This window comes from Hippocampus bargibanti, linkage group LG03, assembly GCF_051943395.1.
Source record: "Hippocampus bargibanti isolate YZ-2025 linkage group LG03, ASM5194339v1, whole genome shotgun sequence".
NCBI classification, from domain to species: domain Eukaryota; kingdom Metazoa; phylum Chordata; class Actinopteri; order Syngnathiformes; family Syngnathidae; genus Hippocampus; species Hippocampus bargibanti.
The window spans coordinates 30,495,868-30,515,681 of record NC_142736.1 but is presented as its reverse complement, the minus strand read 5'-3'; the positions used below and the strand labels follow the sequence as shown (position 1 = coordinate 30,515,681).

At 42.2% G+C, this 19,814-nt stretch overlaps 1 protein-coding gene across 2 annotated transcripts in view; it reads right to left on the bottom strand.

Annotated features, from left to right (window-relative positions):
* wtip (WT1 interacting protein) overlaps window positions 1-19,176 on the bottom strand; it is a 31,589-nt gene extending 12,413 nt beyond the window's left edge. Inside the window, exons 1-4 of one of the 2 annotated variants that reach the window (XM_088993034.1) lie at window positions 19,058-19,176; window positions 18,919-18,986; window positions 17,394-18,816; window positions 10,726-10,827 (exon numbers count right to left, since the gene is read on the bottom strand). In XM_088993034.1, coding sequence (XP_088849160.1) covers window positions 10,726-10,827; window positions 17,394-18,657 — 1,366 coding nt within the window. In that variant the 5' untranslated portion in view covers window positions 18,658-18,816; window positions 18,919-18,986; window positions 19,058-19,176. The remainder of the gene's footprint in view (window positions 1-10,725; window positions 10,828-17,393; window positions 18,817-18,918; window positions 18,987-19,057) is intronic. The other variant, XM_088993033.1, reaches the window with a different exon arrangement.
* Window positions 19,177-19,814: the final 638 nt, after the last annotated feature.

Here is a 19,814-nt window from a genome sequence, read left to right as displayed (position 1 = left end):
TGAAATTTATGCAATGGCTATATTTCAAACGTCAACGCAAACGCTGGGTGACGGTCATACGTTAACACCCACACAAATGGGCCGAGGAGCCAAGGAATGCTTCACATACAATAGGTGAGACTTTTAAGACGAGGCAGACTGAGGTGCAATTAGCATTTCTAGCCAGCGCAGAGGGAGGAAGCCACCCTCGCGTCCTCAAAAGGCCTAACCTTGCAGGAAGAGTGAGATTATAGGGAAGGGGGGGTGTGAGGGGGGTATGGGGTGGTGTTGCAAGGTTTCTGGGAGTCTGGGAGGTGGACACAAAAGGGCCCCGGCGTTGACGCGGGCCGACTGAGCAAACGGGGACATTCCTTCTGCCTGAGGTCACTAGCTGGTGCCATTCAAACCCGCCCCCGAACGAGGGTGGGGGAAGGTGGTATGAGGATTGAGAGGTGAAGGGGGGGGGGGGGTGCCCCTCCATGCCCACTTGGTCTCCTCTGGCCTTTTTTCAGGAGACAAACCCGACAGAGGCGCAAAGAACCAGCTGTATTTTCTGCAATCGGCAGTTTTGGGATAGCCAACGTGTTGAATAAAGTGTGTGTGTGGGGGGGGGGGGGGGGGTGCAAAGTGAGGCTTGGGGAGCATTTTTGACTTCATTATCTAATGTGGGTTGGGGTGAACATAGCATAAACATTTTGATGAGCATTTTCAGGATTGGACATTGGGGGTATTGGGTGCATTATAGCTGCCCAATGCTTTCAAAGACAATGAAATCAGTAGGGGGTGAAGGACAGACACCAGGTATCACCATTGGGTCCATACAAACCGCCAATCCCCTGTTTTTAAGATATAAAGTACGGAGAACTGGATGTCAGCCAGTGAACAAGAGTGAAGTCGTTTGTAAGAAGATGTCAGCACAAAAAGTCATGCTAAATTACCGCTGCACTTGTTTCTACATGTTTTTCAACTAGCTAGTTACAGTACGTATTTATGACCTAGACGCGTTCTGTATACAAGTATTTACGTGGCCTCACTTCTGCGCTAGTGCCAGTTAATGATAGTAGACTTATATTTTGACTTGTGTGCACATTCAATCGCTGCTATCAGAACGGAAGAGTATCTTATTTTGCAGTGTATAAGGCATACCGGAGTATGAGGCGCAACCCCATTGAATGGTGTATTTTCAAAAAGATTCCATATACAGTAAAGTGTTGTTATATCGATATCGGTTATATCGATAGTACTGCTTATTACGATACTATTTCTATGAACGCAAGGAGAAAATTTACATGCCGCAGGATCGGATATATCGATAGTCTGGTTATATCGATATTTTTCCCGACTCCCGAGAATATCGATATAACGAGACTTTACTGTATAAGATGTACCGGACTATAAGGCACACCTTCAATAAATGAACAAAGTTTTCCAAATGTAATGTATACATACAGAAAAGATTTCCAAATATAAGGCACACCACATTATCAGGTGCTACAGTATAGGCTGGAATTGTCAGATTGTGTTTCGTTGTTCATGTGAACATTGATACGTTGGCATGTGTGAGTCATTTTGATGGAAAAGTCATCCAGTAACATGTTTAACTTCCTTGGAAGACTGTACTTGACACCCCTGGTGACGCCCTTAAAGGACAACCGACGGCTCCGGACAAGTTGTGTCCATAATTTGTAGAATCACTTCAAATGACTTCTACTGAGCGTATTTTCTAAAGATTCCACCGCATATAGCAATATTTTATGTTTTAAGACTTGTGTTGAATATTCAGGAAGTCTTGTTTTCGAGTTGGAGACGATTCCTGACGTGACATCACGTCAGGAACGCCCATGACCGAGAAAGCGACACACAATGCATTTTGGGTACTTTGGTCTGAAAACTTCGTGTTGATGGCGAAATTAGAAGAAAAACACATGAATAACAGGATGGTGAATCGTTGTGTGTTGCACCAAGACTACTATTTGGTACTAGTTGACACAAATTCTCAGCAGACAAATAAGCCCATTTCCAACGGAGCTTGGGCGCCATCCTGTGCATTTTCTGGGACGCTACTTTGGAGTCCTGACGGCTCAAATTGATACGGAAGGACTTCTTTAATCGATTGCAAACATTTATGCTTTCCTCTTCAGTACTATTTGAATCATATTCATAACTGGATGAGTAACAAGAAAGCATCTTCTCCGAATCTGAAGCCATTGTTTTGATTCTAGAGCAAGGCAAGACGTCCTGCCGTGACGTCACGAATAAGGGGGCGGGACCTTCAGAAACTCGCCAACTCCGATGTCATTTTGAAGTAGTTTTGGAACACTTTACGTCATTTTTCTTGGTGTTTTGCATTTGACTAAAAATATCAGCCTGCGTGTTTTTGGTATTTTAGATGCGATAAAACGTTTTTTTGATGTCAGTTAGGAAACAAAAAAATGGTGTCGGTTGTCCTCCCAGACCATCAACTGTCACCACGCCCTTCGGGGGAAATATCAAAACTAAACAACATTCCAACCACATCTTATCCGATGTTCCAATCAAGCGATAAGCGAGCTGAAACTGATAAATTTCTTGTGGCGAGGGGGCAAAGACTAGAGTAGAGCTTCTGGACAATTGAATCATTATGAACATGTGGTGACAGGCGAAGTTTTATTTCACCCCTCCTGACTGCCAGAGGCGGGGGGTTCTTCAAGCACTGGATGATCATTTAAATTGCGTGAAGAATGTGAGGGTCGGCTTTAGAAATGACCCAAAATGATGATACGGCGTTATCAGCATTCCCAACCTTATCTATTTCCCGGCAGGCAGGAGGTGGTTTATATGAAGCGTTCAGATGAGTATCAGTTAAAAATAAAAAAAATCCCATATCAACACCTCATGTCAAATAAAGATGTCGATTGAATGGAATTTAATCTGACTAACAGGGGGAGGAAAAAAATTGTTTTGGTAAAACAATCCGACGTAATCATTTTGTCATATAAACGGTGAATTGGAATGTCGTTGGACTGCTTTTTCATCCAAACGTAGCGCACGGAGCTCATCTGGGACAAGCAGGCTGCTTTTATAAACTCGCAAAGAGTTGAGCAGGTTCTTACACGGGAGGAAAAGATGAAATACTGAACAGATTTGAACAAGCCTACTCTAAAAAATAATAATCTTAAGGAATTGGATGTCGTTTACAAAATATGACACAAGTCTGTGCAAATGCTGATTTGATTAAACGATGTGGCATACGTAAAGAGCAGATCGGCATATATCACACACTTGATTGCGTTCTTTCGACTTTTAAAGGACAACTGACACCTCCGCACAAGTTGCGTCAATAATTTGTAAAATCACTTCAAATGACTTCTACTGAGCGCATTTTACAAAGATTCCACTGCATGTAGCTAATTTTACGTTTTAAGACTCGCACTGAATATTCAGGAAGTCTTGTTTTCGAGTTGATGACGATCCTGACGTGATGTCACATTAGGAACGCCCCTGACTGACAAAGGGACACATTGTAGCAGTCCTTCCATCACGTCAATGTATTTTGCTGTGCTTGTTTGGTCTGAAAACATTGTGTTGCACCAAAACGAGCCAGAAGAGGGCGACCAAGCTCCATATAAGGAATTTATCAGCCTGTGGAAACGGGCTGACAGGAGGTTGGCACTTTTTTTTCATCTGAAAACACTGTGTTGATCGTGAAATTAGAAGGAAAACTACATAAATAATGCGATGGTGAATCGTTGTGTGTTGCACGAAGACTACTATTTGATACTAGTTGACACAAATTCCAGAGCAGACAAATCAGCCCATTTCCAACGGAGCTTGGGCGCCATCTTGTGCATTTTCTGGGACGCTACATTGGAGTCCAGACGGCTCGAATTGATACGGAACGACTTCTTTAATCGATTGCAAACATTTATGCTTTCCTCTTCAGAACTATTTGAATCATATTCATAACTGGATGAGTAGCAAGAAAGCATCTTCTCCGAATCTGAAGCCATTGTTTTGATTATCGATCAGTGCAGTTTGTGATGGTGTCTCCTGGCGTGACGTCACGAACAAGGGGGCGGGACTTTCTGAATCTTGCCATTTCTGAGCTCATTTTGTGGCATTTTTCTTGGTGTTTTGCATTTAACTAAAATATGAAATTTTGGCTCAGATTTTAGCAATCATCATGGAATTTAACAAGTTTGATTTGCTTTCGCGGGCCGAAAAAAATGATGTGGCGGGCCGGATTTGGCCCGCGGGCCTTGACTTGGACACCTGTGGTCTAAGGTTTCTAACGCTGTACTGAATGTCTATGTAGTCCGACAACTCAATATTCTGTGGGTCCTGGAATTCATGTTAAAATGACAAAAACCCTGGCACTGGAACAGACATATATTTGCACATCTGGCAGTAAATGAGTTAATGATATACACAACGACGGCAGGAACAAAAGCATGCAGAAAACGGAATGTGTCCTTCTTTCCGGGTTTCCTGTTTTGCCGCCGTCTGGCAGGTATGACTGTTGGGCTTTCTTCAACTTTTTCTGAGGCCGCTTTGTTGATTGTAATTAACAATGAGTCACGGTATGAGTGATTGACGGTGTGTTCGCCCTGCAGTAGGGAGAAGTCCCGTGAAAAATACGAATCATCGAATGTGTTACGTTTAACACTTGCTTGGTCAGAGTAAAGAAGGCCAAATATAAAGTATGGACAAGAATTTGACCTTGAAGAAATAACGGTTGGTTCATTTGGTCAGGAAGGGCATCCGACGTAAAAGCTTGTCCAAAACAAACATGCGAATCAGACCTCTGAAGATGGAGTACATTGATTCGCTGTGGCGACCCCTTAAAGGGAAAAGCCGAAAGGACAAGAAGAAGAAGAGGGTTCATTATATATATGACAGAAAAAAAGTTAAGTAGTCACCGTTGGCTATTTTCATGATTTTACAGATTCTGTACCTAAGCTGCTCCCCGGAGCAACACACACCTAATGATAGCCAAATTCCAACCTGATTGAGTGGCAGCTGGATTCAGGAATTTAATTTGGTTGGAGTAGCTCATTATTTTAATTATTTGTATGTCAAATCCACTTTCGCCATTAAACTGTATTAAAATTCCATTGATGAAAAGGTTTCTTCAGCCGTCATCTGTACTTCTTTGAAGGTGACGGACGTTTCGTTCCTCATCCTGAGAGCTTTGTTAGCGAACTGAATTTGTGCTGGTAAATCCGGCGTGTAAGGCGAAAAGTGTGTATCCCAAAAATTAATTTCCCATAGGAAACCATTAAAATGAGAATAATCCGTTCCCAGGTCCCCATAAAACGTAATTTTCTACTTTCTAATTTTCTAAGCCTTAAACTACACAAAACATACCTTATTTTATGTATAATAAATGTGTTATGGTATTATAATTCAAGAAATAAACTGTACTATATAATAAAGTCATTTTATTTACCTTTGTGATGGTCGTTGATGACTTGATGGAATGGAGTGACCGGTTTCATCAGCATTAAACACTTGATGAGGAACATATCCTTCTTCTTTCACCATCTTGAGGAATGATCCCTTGTAGGTGCTTTCTCTGCGACAATTTTACCTTGTTCCTCTTCAGCCATCTTTTTGGGTATCCATGTGAACAGCGATTGTTTTAATATACAGTGATACCTCGGTTTACGAACCCCTTGGCTTACGAACTTTTCGGTTTACGAACGTTCAATGTATGAAAATTTGACCTTGGCATACGAACTATTTTTCGGGATACACAAGGAGCTGCCACAATGAGTGATGTGTCATTCGCGAACGAGCCCGTTCTTCTAACAACAAAATGGCAACCGACTGTTTTTGTCCTCTATTCCCCACCCTCAGTCTTCGGTTAAAGCCACGTGATTGGTCAAGAACGCAGCAGTGAGGGGGGGTGGTTTAAACATTAAAGAGACAGGCAGACGACAGAGAGAGAGTGACAAAATGGATAGAAAACAGTGAAATTTGGACTCGTTTCAACTTTGATAGTTCAAAGGCAGAGTGTAGACTGCAAGGTTAAAATTCCCATCAATCAGGCTCCACAAATAACCCGCACTAGCCATTAGTTCAATTTGAAATGAAAAGACAAGCAAGGAAACCAGCTATTAATGATGTTTCTAGTGTGTCTGCTTGCATCTGTTGCTGTTGCAATATCACAACTTCCAAGTTGTACAACCCAGAGCTCCTTGAGACACATCAACAACCATCACAAAGGTAAATAAAATGACTTTATTGTACAGTACAGTTTATTTCTTTAATGATAATACCATAGCACATTTCTTATACATCAAATAAGGCATATTTTGTGTAGTTTTAAGGTTTGGAAAATTAGAAAGTAGAAAATTATGTTTCATGGGGACCCGGGAACGGATTATTCTCATTTTAATGGTTTCCTATGGGAAATTATTTTTTGGGATACACACTTTTCGCCTTAAACACTCTGTCTGGGAACCAATTAAGTTCGTAAGCCAAGGTATCACTGTAGTATCTCATTAAAAAAGAAAATCTGCATACACTTACAAAAACGGTGGAGAAATGCTCTGACGTAAACACTACTTGCATTTTGCTCAACACTACAACAGCTTTTCTATTCAGATTGTGACAAATTTAACACCCCCCTTATCCCCTGTTTTTTTGCCTGTAAGAGCACATGCCAGACCTGATCGTCTGATTGAGGTCCTCCGGGAAAGGTTGGCTCCAGTGGAGGAGGCGATTTTTTTTCGCATTCTTGGCCATTTCATTAAAAAAAAAGGGTGCAACCATGGGAGTGAGCCAAGAGGAGGGTTCAATTATGCATGGTTAAACAAAGCCCAAGCTGTCTGGGCAACAACAAAAATAAAAAAGAAAGTCCCCCCCTGCAAAAAAATAAAAGTTAGGAAAAAAAATACAGTCACACGGACGCAACTCCTGATTTATCGCTAAAGTGTGTTATGACAAGATTGCTGCTTAAAAGAAAACATTCCCATTGAACTTGAGGTCAAATGATACATCAGAAGAGTTTACATGAGCCATAAACCATCTGTGGGGAGAAAAGGGCGGCCTGCAAAGCTTCAAACAACCAGCATTTGCTAATGGGAGATGTGATTCCACCCCCCCGATAGATGCAACCATATTTCTCATGTCGGATGCTACATGCTTCCCAAAAAAAAAAAAAAAGAAATCCCACAATCCCAGCAACCGGACACTCTTCCTCACACAATAAACAGGAAGGTATGCAGCTTTGGTTTCGTGTAAATTTATAGCGCCGCGCTTCTAGAGGCGGATCGGTATCCATGTGCGGCATACATATGAATGGGAGCAACCTGGCTAAAAGGCTTTTTCCCCCCTGACATCTTCCCCTGGTTTCCCTTGGAAACGAGAAGGTTGAAAGAGGGGTGCTGGAGTCGGGTGACGGGAACCTCTATATGGTACAAACACACACTCAACACACTGTACTTGAAGTGAATTGAGGATTTAATTACAGGCCCTCAAAGACAAATAATGTCAGCGGAATTTTAGAAACCGGAGGAATTTCTAAAGCGGTCAGCCGGAGGCTAATGCTAATGAATTTTTAGGGGCGGGAACAAAGAGTGAGTTGGCATTTTCCAAGTTGCTTTGAAAATGAATGACAAGCTACTAGCAGATGTTCATATAATTGACAAGTTGATTTTAATCATCCGCGGGTCACTGAGTCATCATATGTCGAAAACGTCAGCGGATTTTAGTGAGGAACTAAAATTGAGGTATTTGGCTTTGCACCCTCCTCACCCTGCTCACCACCTATTCCAGCTACAGCAATCCCCTCAGGCAGGCAATATAGTGCTTCTGTAATTTTGCACAACCCTGTGGAACAGCATCTCGTTCGTAAGGTGAATTCATCTGTAAATTGCTTCAGTGCTATATTGTGTACGGACTGTATGTTCAAGGCTTATATAAGTATGTTTAAAGGACAACCGACATCACATTTTTGTTTCCTAACTGACATCAGAAAAAACGTTTTATAGCATCTAAAATACCCAAAACACGCAGTATGATATTTTTATACAAATGTAAAATACCAATAAAAATGACTTAAAGCAGGGGTGTCAAAGTCATTTTTTGCCGCGGGCCACATTGTAGTTATGGTTTCCTCTCGAGGGCCGTTATGAATTTGGGGAACCCATTAGAATGTTCAAATCCCTTCAAATATTACATATAGAGCACACAGCAAATTTATGAATAACTCGTTTTCAAAGATGAAGTCAAGAATAATGACTTTTATTGTGGTTGACATCCAAAAATATGAAATTTTGGCTCAGATTTTAGCAATCATCATGGAATTTAACAAGTTTGATTTGCTTTCGCGGGCCGAAAAAAATGATGTGGCGGGCCGGATTTGGCCCGCGGGCCTTGACTTTGACACATGTGACTTAAAGTGTCCAAAATCTTGTGACGTCACACCAAGACGTCTTGCATTGCTGGAGAATCAAAACAATGGCTTCAGATTCGGAGAATATGCTTTCTTGTTACACATCCAGTTATGAATATGATTCAAATAGTTCTGAAGAGGAAAGCATACATGTTTGCAATCGATTAAAGAATTTATTCCGTGCCATTTTGAGGCAACATTGGGGGGAAAATGTATCACCAAAATAGAGGCAGAAAATGGCGACCAACCTCCAGTCAGCCTGTTTCCACAGGCTGATAAATTCCTTATATGGAGCTTGGTCACCCTCTTCTGGCTTGTTTTGGTGCAACACAACGTTTTCAGAACAAACAAGTACAGCAAAATACATTGACGTGATGGAAGGACTGCTACAATGTGTCTTTTTATCGGTCAAGGGCGTTCCTTTAGTGACGTCACGTACGGACTCGTCACCAACTCAAAAACAAGACTTCCTGAATGTTCAGCGCGAGTCTTAAAACGCAAAAAATAGCTATATGCGGTGGAATCTTTGTAAAATACGCTCAGTAGAAGTCATTTGAAGCCATTTTACAAATTATGGACACAACTTGTCCGGAGACGTCGGTTGTCCTTTAAGGCTTATATATGTTTAAGGTTTATATAAGTATCTTTACGGCTTGTATAAGTAACCTGTATTGGTTTGTACAGAAAAATAAGTATTAAATAAACATACATGCTCTATAAATATATGTACATGTACAACTGGAGAGAATACTACATATGTTACTACAAAAATGTTCATATGTACTGTTGTTCGTAATTCAAATGTTCGTAAGTAGGGGAGTGTCTGTAATCATTGTAGCGCTAGCTCTGAACCACTTGAGATGAAATGTATTATTATTATTATTGAGAGCTTGAACCACTTTCTGCTTGATATTTTTAACATTGTCTCACAGTTGATCCTGGGAGGTACCACTTACATTAATGACTTGGATTAGATTTGATTAGATTACATTAGATTAGATTCGATTAGCCTTTGTCATGTCATTTTTATGATGATACTAGTGCAGCGTGTTCTACCGGAGACAAATTCCTTGTGTGTTCTACATTCTTGGCAAATAAAGATGATTCTGCTGCTGATTCTGACTATTTCCATTCATTTTTTTAACCACACATCTGTCAATGCTGCATATTGAAATACAGTGACCACCAGCTCCGACTTTCTGAACAGTGGGAATCAAGGACTGCACACTCACAGCGTATTTCCAAACGCAACCATGATTCGGAAAGGGAGATTTTGGGGAAGTGAAAAAATTTAATTGGTGCCCAGAAAGTGTGTGTAAGGCGAAAAGTTTGTTTGCCAAAAATTTATTTCCCATAAGAAACCATTAAAATGTCAATAATCCGTTCCCAGGTCCCCATAAAACATAATTTTCTACTAAATAAGCCTTAAAACTACACAAAATATACCTTATTTTACGTATACTAAATGTGCTATTGTATTGTATTAAAGCAGGAAACTGTACAGTATAATAAAGTCGTTTTATTTACCTTTGTGATGGTCATTGATGTCGTTGCCTCTTGGTGATATCCGAATTAAGTTGCCGTGCTTTCTCAGCGATAATACCCTCACTCACATTGTACCCTGTTAGCTGTTTTTCGTTAATTCAAATCAACAGAAGTTTTTCAACCTCTTCTATTGCCTGAGACCGTTGCTTAGACAAGACAGAAACACCCTTAGCCACATGTAGCAATGGTCGACTTAGCGTACTGGTACAGGGACACCAAGTCTCACAAACGCACACCTCGTTCGTGTTTTTCGATGATCTCCTTCTTCTGCTCGACCGTAATTTTCTTTTGTGTCCTCTTTGGCTGAACACTAGCCTGTGATGGGGTCTTTTTCGGTCCCATAATAGCAAAAATACTCCACTCGATAACAAACAATGTCTGCACTCAAAGAAAGTTGGTGTGGAAAACTAGTCCGCCAGCCACCGTGGCGCTATGTGGTTTGGTTCATCCGCCGAAAACTAGTTTGTATGCCAAGATTATATTTTCGCAAATTTAATATTCGTAAGGCGAAAAGTCCGTGAGCTAAAGCGTTCGTAAGCTGAGGTATCACTGTATATGTATATGTCCACAAAAATGATATTCCAAGGTTCTGCAAAAGTATCCTGAGCAACGATTTTGCTCTTCCCCCAAGTATGAACATGAATACCACTCACACCGGCATTTGAAATATATATTAGGACGAACGCATTGAAACATGATCCATCTGTTACTATGGCAACCGCAGATGTAGATGTGTTTGATCACCATTGCAGCGGGTCAATTTTATACTTTGCACCGCACTTTATTCTGATGATTGTTGAATATTTTTTTTTCCTACTCACCACATGAGCAGCAGGTGAAGCAGTTGGTATGATAAAGATTTCCCATCGCCTGGCAGGCTTGGCTGGCTCCGTACACGCCTTTGCCGCATTTTATGCAGATACCTGTAGAAAAGAAACACAGACAGGTTGATTTGATAACAAGTATGCACAAGTGAGGCTGGTAAAAATATACATCAAGGCTGTGCGGTGAACTGCAATTTGTATTGAAGACCCCAAAAGATTTTTAAAAACAATTTTAAATTGTTATCGGCAAAATAAATCCTGTATTTTCTGGAATATAAGGCGCACTTTCAACGAATGACATTTTTTTTAAAACCCTTTTCCAGACATAAGGTGCACCGCATATAAGAATGACATACAGTGATACCTCCACTAACAAACGCTTCAGCTCACGAACTTTTCGCCTCACAAACATTAAATTTGCGAGCATATAGTCTTAGCTGACGAACTAATTTTTGGTGGACGAACTAAACCACACGGCGCCACGGTGGCTGGCGGATTAGTTTTCGGCGGATGAACACCAAACCACACGGTCGCACAGCGCCACGGTGGCTGGCGGACTAGTTTTCATCACCCCCTTTCTAGGAGTGCGGATGTGATTTGTTGAAAAACTTCGGTTGATTTGGATTAACGAAAATAAGCTAGCAGGGGACAGTGTGAGTGAGGGTATTGCCGAGAAAGGACGGCAAGTTCATTCGGACATCACCAAGAGGCAACTACATCAACGACCATCATAAAGGTAAATAAAACGACTTTATTATACAGTATAGTTTATTTCTTTTATTACAATGCAATAGCACATTTATTATACATAAAATAACGTATATTTTGTGTAGTTTTGAGGCTTATTAAGTAGAAAATTGTGTTTTTATGGGAACCTGGGAACACATTATTCTCATTTTAATGGTTTCTTATGGGAAATAAATGTTTGGCAGACTAATTTTTTGCTTTACACGCCCTTCTGGGAACCAATTAAGTTCGTGAGCTGAGGTATCACTGTATTTTAAAATGTTTTCCATAGATAAGGTGCACCGGATTATGAGGCGCATAGTCAGCGTTTGAAAAAAACCTTTTCTTTTAGGTGCGCCTTATAGTGCAGAAAATACGGTAATCTTATTTCAAGCATTTGACCAATTCTACATACGGCACATCAGACCTAGTTTCTTGATCAACCGGTTTAGTCGATATAGACAGGTCAGTACAGGAAAAGAAGACTACCAATAACTACAGAGCACATTGACCTTGTAATTAAAACAAAAGTATATTGAGGCAGCAGGAGATCCACAGGACAACTTAGCCTGAGGTCACATTCCTCAGGGAACGTGGGGTCAAAGCCTGGTTGAGTTCAGTCCAGGGTCGCGGTGTCGACATAACGTGAGCTCGTTTGGCTCCCCGTTCAAATATAAATCAATAAATAAAAACCACAATATATATAAGCAAATCATCACCGAAATACTGTACAAGAGCAAAGATGGTGGCTTGAAACTCTCCAAGGAAGAACAAAAGTGGCTCTCTTGTTACATTTTTACAGTCATGATTAGCATTGGATTTGTGATTTAGAGTCTTTAATCAATCTAACTTGCATGTTTTGTTTTGTTTTTTATTTCAGACCTAACATGCCCGCGATAAGAAGAAAGGAGCGTCAGCGCAGAGCGTATACGGAACTGTCGCGGCCTGGAATTGAAGCGGATTTACGTGGGACAGGAAATGTGAGACAATCTCTTTTTGAAAATGGATGCTTCAGCTTTGTGTTTGCTTTCAACATTTAGTTTGTAGTAGACGTGAACATTCCATCATGACGTCCTTCATCCACTGGTGAAAAGGACGCTTTCGTCCTCTCCTCTTTCATCTATAATTTTCTTTACGAAACAAAGAGGGTTCAGAAAGTGCTTTAGAATGAATGACTCTCTGTGTTTTTTATGTTGTCACATTATTTGTTATTTACTTTTTTGTTGTTTGACTTCAAGATGGCGCCGCGAGAGTGGCTGCCTTTACAGCAGCTCCAGTATTTATGTTTTCTACTTCTTTTTTTCCTTTACTCTTCCATTCATAACTTTGTTGCTGTGAAATGTAAATGTCTCCCATTGTGAGACTAATAAAGGTAAATCCAATCTAATCCAATCCATGGTGTCGATTTCAGAATTTGCTGCTCTCTAGTTCAAAACAGACCAAACGCTTAAAAGTACCCCCCCCCCCCCCCCCCCCCAAAAAAAAAGCCTTAACGTACGTTGAATCAGTCAATCACCTCCCGGCCCATTTAAAACAAATGAGGTCGATTGAATCAACAGAAGGATTGAAAAACTTCGCGGGATTGGGCGAAATTCTTCACTCGCGTAATCTGACGATTATGAGATCATCACGCTTGCCCCCAGCGGCGTGAAAATCGAGCTGCTTGTAAGGTGAAAACGCTCATTATGGCTGATGGTGTTAAACAAACGCTGTAGGATAGCAATTAACGTAAATCTTCATTAAAGGAAATACAAGGCCTGTCTGTGTATCTCACTTTAGATCGTAAAAAATATTCTTGGAGACAAAACCTATTAACTGATCTCCGTTTCGTCTCGAAATTGTGAAGCTTCAAAGAATATGTTCTCAGAGGGAAGAGGCAACTGATCTAAAATTACCCCAGTAGTTTTTGCGTCTGACGACACATTTTGATACTATTTGTTTATTTCACAGGTATAAAAGTCAAGGCCCGTGGGCCAAATCTGGCCCGCCACATCAGTTTATGTTGCCCGCGAAAGCAAATCAAGCATGGCAAATTTCATGATGCTTGCTAAAATATAAATTTCAAATTACAGCAATACCTCGGTTTACGAACCCTTTGGCTTACGAACCTTTCCGTTTACGAACGTTAAATTTATGAAAATTTTACCTTGGCATACAAACATTTGTTGGGATACACACGGAGTGATGTGTCATTCGCGACCGAGCCCGTTCTTCTAACAACAAAATGGCAGCCAACTGTTTTTATCCTCTATTCCCCCGCCCCCAGTCTTCGGTTAAAGCCACGTGATTGGTCAAGAACGCAGCAGTGAGGGGAGGTGTTTTAATCATTAAAGAGACAGGCAGATGACAGTAAGAGAGTTTCAACTTTGATACTTCAAAGGCAGAGTGTAGACTGCAAGGTTAAAATATCCCATCAATCAGGCTCCACAAACTACCCGCAAAAGCCACCTGTACACTTGATGCAAAAAGTTATCAACCCAGCTAAACAGAACACAACTGATGAGGAACTAGATAAAATTATAACAGAGAAAGCACCTAAAAGTGATCATTCCTCAAGATGGTGAAAGAAGAAGGTTACGTTCCTCATCAAGTGTTTAATCCTGAGGAAACCGGCCACTCCATTTCATTAAGCCATCAAGGACCATCACAAAGGTAAATAAAACGACTTTATTATATAGTAGTTTATTTATTTAATTATAATACCATAGCACATTTATTATACATAAAATAATGTATATTTTGTGTAGTTTTACGGATTAGAAAATGAGAAAATTATGTTTTATGGGGACACGGGAACGGATTATTCTCATTTTAATGGTTTTCTATGGGAAATTATTTTTTGGGATGCAGTTTTCTCCTAACACACTCTGTCTGGGAAGTTCGTAAGCCAAGGTATCACTGAATCGTATTTTATAAATAAGAGAGACATTGTAAGCATTTTCATGTTGCCAAACACGTCATTACAGTGACTTCAAAAATCGTTCAATATCAGTGCGACGTCTGAATCAATCCAGACTGAAAGAAGTATGGTGTGATTTACTACAAGTCCACTAGAGGGTACTATTAGCCAGGAAATAACTGACCGACCTTTCTTAATGATGTCCATTTTTTCTTTAAAAGTCCGTCTTGAAAATGGCTTTAGCAGTAAATCTCCAACCAAATCCATTTCTTTTCCTCCTTCAGCCATTGTGGGTTGACAAAACTGCTATGAAATCAACACAATATATTTGCTTATGCGGCTCGCTACCCATACAGTGTGCTAGCTCTGGCCAGTATGCTCTTGTCACTCTCGCGGCTTGTGATCAGAGCAGTTTTCGCAAACTATGATTGGCTAGTGACTAGCCAATTTATAGTTTGCAAAAACTCTGACTTTGACCGGCGCCTTGAAGAAGGCATTGGTAACCCTTTTTGGGATGCTAACTTGAAATTTGATTTGTTAGAGCAACAGTTTGAACGACACATTTGATGCGACAGGGCCCGCGGAACTGGTAGATTTCTGACCCTGGTAACAAATGATGGCTGAAATGTCATTGGTTAAAAGCTTAAATACGAAAACCCATCTGGAAGCAGCACAAGAGAGGTGAAGTAATGAAAGGAAGCTGAAAGAAAATTTGGAATTATTTAATAAGAATTGGTGGACAAAATATAATTCACATCTGTCAGTGATTCAGATATTTTTTAGGCCAGCAGAGAACGCTTTGCAGGCCTTGACGGTCCGCCACTGTTAAATAAACAGTGATTCTTGACTGCTATGATTTCATTCAGAATGTCCCTCAAAGGGAAATGGTCACTAAAATGTTGCAACAGGGCATCATATCCGTTCGCCACAGACACTGGCCAAACTGCCCTAGTACAAATTTAATTAATAAATATGAAATTAACACATGCTTGGTTTTCAACCCAAAGTTTCGAAATGAATGAACACAGGTTCTGAGAGGGATGCTGTTAACTTGGCCCAACTGTGTTTATTGGCCTTTTTTAAGAACATTATCTATCTGCCATACCCGATAATGCTGCTGCAATGCCAAAAATTTCCCTTGAAGGATCAAAATGTTATTTTCTCTGTATTTCCTGTGGGTTACATTACATCAACCAGGTCGGAACAGTCCTTTTTTATAATTCCACATATTTTTAGAGAGTTTTAAACTTGTGCTAAAGCTGTTTTTTTTTTATTCATTCCCGGATCTGCTGCATATGAATCACTGTAAAAATACCCAAAGGTCGCAAAGACAAACATGTCGGTTAGTGTTTAACAAGACAGCAAGGATGTCCGGGCGAGTAACATTAAAAAAAAAAAAAAAAAACTGGATGCCAAATTCCCCCGTATACCCATTTTGCAAGGCCTCCGTGTGGCAAGCACAGGATGTTGAGTATTCAACTCCAAAGGTGGGATGGGGGGAGGGGGGGTAAAAATAAACTGCATTCCTGCACCTTTGCACTCAAGTATGGAACAAGCTCCAAGTTATGTGGACAGATTGTTCAATGAATACCTCTGACAAGGTTAAACGAAAGTGAGCTGTATTATCTTTGATAGTGTTCGAAAAGGGCAGGTGATCCGATTGGACGAAACCACTCTGACTCCCCTTTAAGGACAACCGACTCCAAGTTGTGTCCATAATTTGTAAAATCACTCTAAAAGATTTCTACTGAGCGTATTTTACAAAGATTCCACCGCATATAGCTATTTTTAGCGTTTTAAGACTCGCGCTGAATATTCAGGAAGTCTTGTTTTTGAGTTGGTGACGAGTCCGTACGTGACGTCACTAAAGGAACGACCCTGATCGAGAAAGCAACACACAATGCATTTTGGGTACTTTGTTTAGTCTGAAAACTTCGTGTTGATCCATGTTGATGGCGAAATTAGAAGGAAAACACATAAATAACACGATGGTGAATCGTTGTGTGTTGCACCAAGACTACTATTTGATACTAGTTGGCACAAATTCCCAGCAGACAAATCAGCCCATTTCCAACAGAGCTTGGGCGCCATCTTGTGCATTTTCCGGGACGCTACATTAGAGTCCTGACGGCTCAATTGATACGGAAGTACTTCTTTAATCGATTGCAAACATTTATGCTTTCCTCTTCAGAACTATTTCAATCATATTCATAACTGGATGAGTTACAAGAAAGCATCTTCTCCGAATCTGAAGGCATTGTTTTGATTCTAGAGCAAGGCACGGCGTACTGGCGTGACGTCACGAACAAGGGGGCGGGACCTTATGAAACTGAAACTTTCTGAGGTCATTTTGAAGTAGTTTTGGGACACTAAGTCATTTTTATTGGTGTTTTTCATTTGACTAAAAAATATCAGCCTGCGTGTTTTGGGTATTTTAGATGCTATATAACGTGATTCTGATGTCAGTCAGGAAACAAAAAAATGGTGTCGGTTGTCCTTTAAATATACATTCCATCCAAGATATAGCACTGAAATACAGGAAAGTCTCGTGATATCGATATCGGATATATCGATAGTCCCGGTTATATCGATACTATTTCTATGCACGCACGGAGAAAATTACATGCAAACAGGGTCGGATATATCGATAGTCCCGGTTATATCGATATTTTTTCGGACTCCCTTGAATATCGATATAACGAGACTTTACTGTAGCTTACAAACACATTCACCTTTCATTTTCTTGTGAGAACAATTTAGTTCATGGAAGAAATAACACACCTGGACAACTCGTTCAGGTTTTCATTAATGCTAATGTAAACCTCAAAATAAAATGTTTTGAGGGAACCAAATGCACATCACACATTTTTTTTCGTCAGACAACCCCTTTGGATTCCAAGCAACAGACTGACTGCTTAGTTTCTAGCCATCCTTTCTCAATTTTGACTATGGAATCCAAAATCCAAACTTCAACATTATCAGACCACGATGTGACCACGAAGTTCCTAAAACCCAAGAAAGAGAATAAACAGGCACCTACCAAAGTACTCCTTCTTCATGTGCATCTCCAACTCCTTCTCCAACTCCAAGGTCAGCGCCTCCAGTCGCCTCTCAGCCTGACTAGACCCGCTCTCCCGGTTTGGGGTCACCTGATAAGGCACCTTGAACCTCTGGCCCACAGTGGGTGTTTTGGAGGTCACTTCTAGGGGCAAAGGTTGCTCCTGGACATGAAGACGTGGGTGCATCCCGTTGGGGTCCCCCAGCTCATGCAGGAGCGAGTCGTCATGTCCTCCGAGCATGGAGGCTCTCGGTGAGGGAAGCTGTAGGTCCGGGTAGGTGCTCATGGACCCCCTGGAGCTGCGTGAGCTTCTTGAGCTGTGGCTGGAGATGCTGGAGCGGGGACTGAGCACGCATACGGGAGCTCTGGCGCTTCCATCCTGGCTGCAAATGCTGGACCTGGGGCTGGCCACAAGCGGGGCAGCCACTTCAAAATCATCCCTGACGTGGGGTCCGTACCGAGAGTCCGAGTAGCTGGACCTGGGGCTGGTCGTGAAGGAGTACTGGCTGGCCGTGCTGGACCTGGGGCTGGCGTGCCTCTGGTCATAGCCCATGCTGATGCCGCTGGTCCGGTTGCTGCTGGGCTTGCTGCAGCAATCGCAGCTGTTCAGACTGGTCCTTGGGCTGGAGTGCTTGCTGGTATCACTGGCCGTACTCGCGTAGCTGGACCTCGGACTCAGGACGCTGGACCCCTCGCAGTGAACCAGGCTGGGTACCGGCACCACCAGGCTCGCCCGGGGGCTGGCATGCTTGCTTTGCTCCTGCGATGAGACGGATGAGGATGCCAGGCTTGAGCGCGGGCTGTGGTGCTTGCCGTCCATGCACACGCTGTTGCACCTGTTGCCGGGCAGAGGCAACGGCTTGTGGAGGGCGTCGAACGCGGAGCCGGTACTGTACCGGTGCACTTCGAGCGAGCAACGTCGTTGCCTCTCGGAGGCACCGGTGTAGCAAGGGAGCGCCACTTCGGACTTACAGCAGCCCTCTTCGGTGTAGCCCGACTCCCGTTGGGGGGTGCAGAAATCCACAGGGACGGTCCGGCTGCATTGCACCGGACGCACTGGAGCCGCGTTGTAGACTTTGTTGGCAGACGTGAAGTTCTCCACGGTGTGATGCTGCTGCCGGAGCGCCATCGACGTCGAGTCCAAATCCCTTCCCGCGGGGTCCTGTCGGCGGTAAGCGTCGTACAAGGAAAGCTCGTCCATCATTTGGCCGGCGCGGAGATCCACGTCGTGCTGATAATGCTCCATGTTGTTGTTGTTGTAGTTTTTGTAGTCCGGAAACAAGTTAGCGTGGACCACTAGCGGAGGTCCGTTCGGGAGGAACAAAACACTGCGAATAATCCAAAAGACCCGGTGCCAAGGTGTTTTCCGCTGTCGCCGTGAGCCACATATCCGTCTCCTCCGCTCCTACCGCAGGCATAAAAAAAATAATTAAATAAAAAATCCCGAACCGCGCTACCGCGCGAACGGTTTGTCAACTTGAGTTTTTTTTAGTTGAAAGGTCCTTACAGTCAATGGCGCGCTACGCGGAGGAATTTCACCTCGCTGGTTGGTGTCTAGCCGTCTTGCATTGCTTCCTACGCGGACAACAAAGTGAGCAGGGACTAGAGACGAAATAAATATGAAACGAGTCGGAAAAAAACCTTACCGAAAGAGTTTTCAGGGTGTAAGCCGAAATTAGTTTTTCCCCCCCGAAGAGCGAGATTGGGGGGGGGGGGACTCGTTCGCGCCAAAGGAATGCGGGGGATGGAGACGGGATGCGCTGCGCCCCAGTGGAATGTGGTTAATGCTGCGGAGGAACAATGATCACCACAAACTCAGTGAGAGGTGGCCGGCCCTCCGACACAACAAGAGGGGTGATCAACATGAGGCCCCGGGGACGAATATGGCCCAAGAGAGCTTTTAAAACGGCCACCAGTGCATTTCAAAACCAATCTGTTTAATAATAACAGTGTCTGAAACTCATGACAAAAAGTTTGCGGACACCAGGGCATACAACTCTGAAAAGTTGCCTGCCCTATTTTTCACAACTTGCAACACTGTAAGACAGCTAATCGACAAAAAAAAAAAAAAAAAAAACATTGTTGCGAACTATAAAGGATTTTTTTAATTAAGGAAGTACCTCCCACAAATGCTCCCTTGCTTAATTTATGGTAAATATCCCTTGCTGAAGATTTTGCTTCCAGTTGTCGTTTGTTGTCAGGTGCACAATGCACTGTTTACATTGCGTTGTCTGCTAAAAGCCATGTGCTTTCTAAGCGCCTTTCAAAACTCTCAAGTATCCGAGTATGCAAATTGCCAAAGGAACGTTCGTTTGGCAATTTGCATAGTCGGCACGGCAGCCAATCAGAAGCACGTTTCATGCTTCGGACTATACCGTGACTGTAAAGTGTACTTGATAGTTT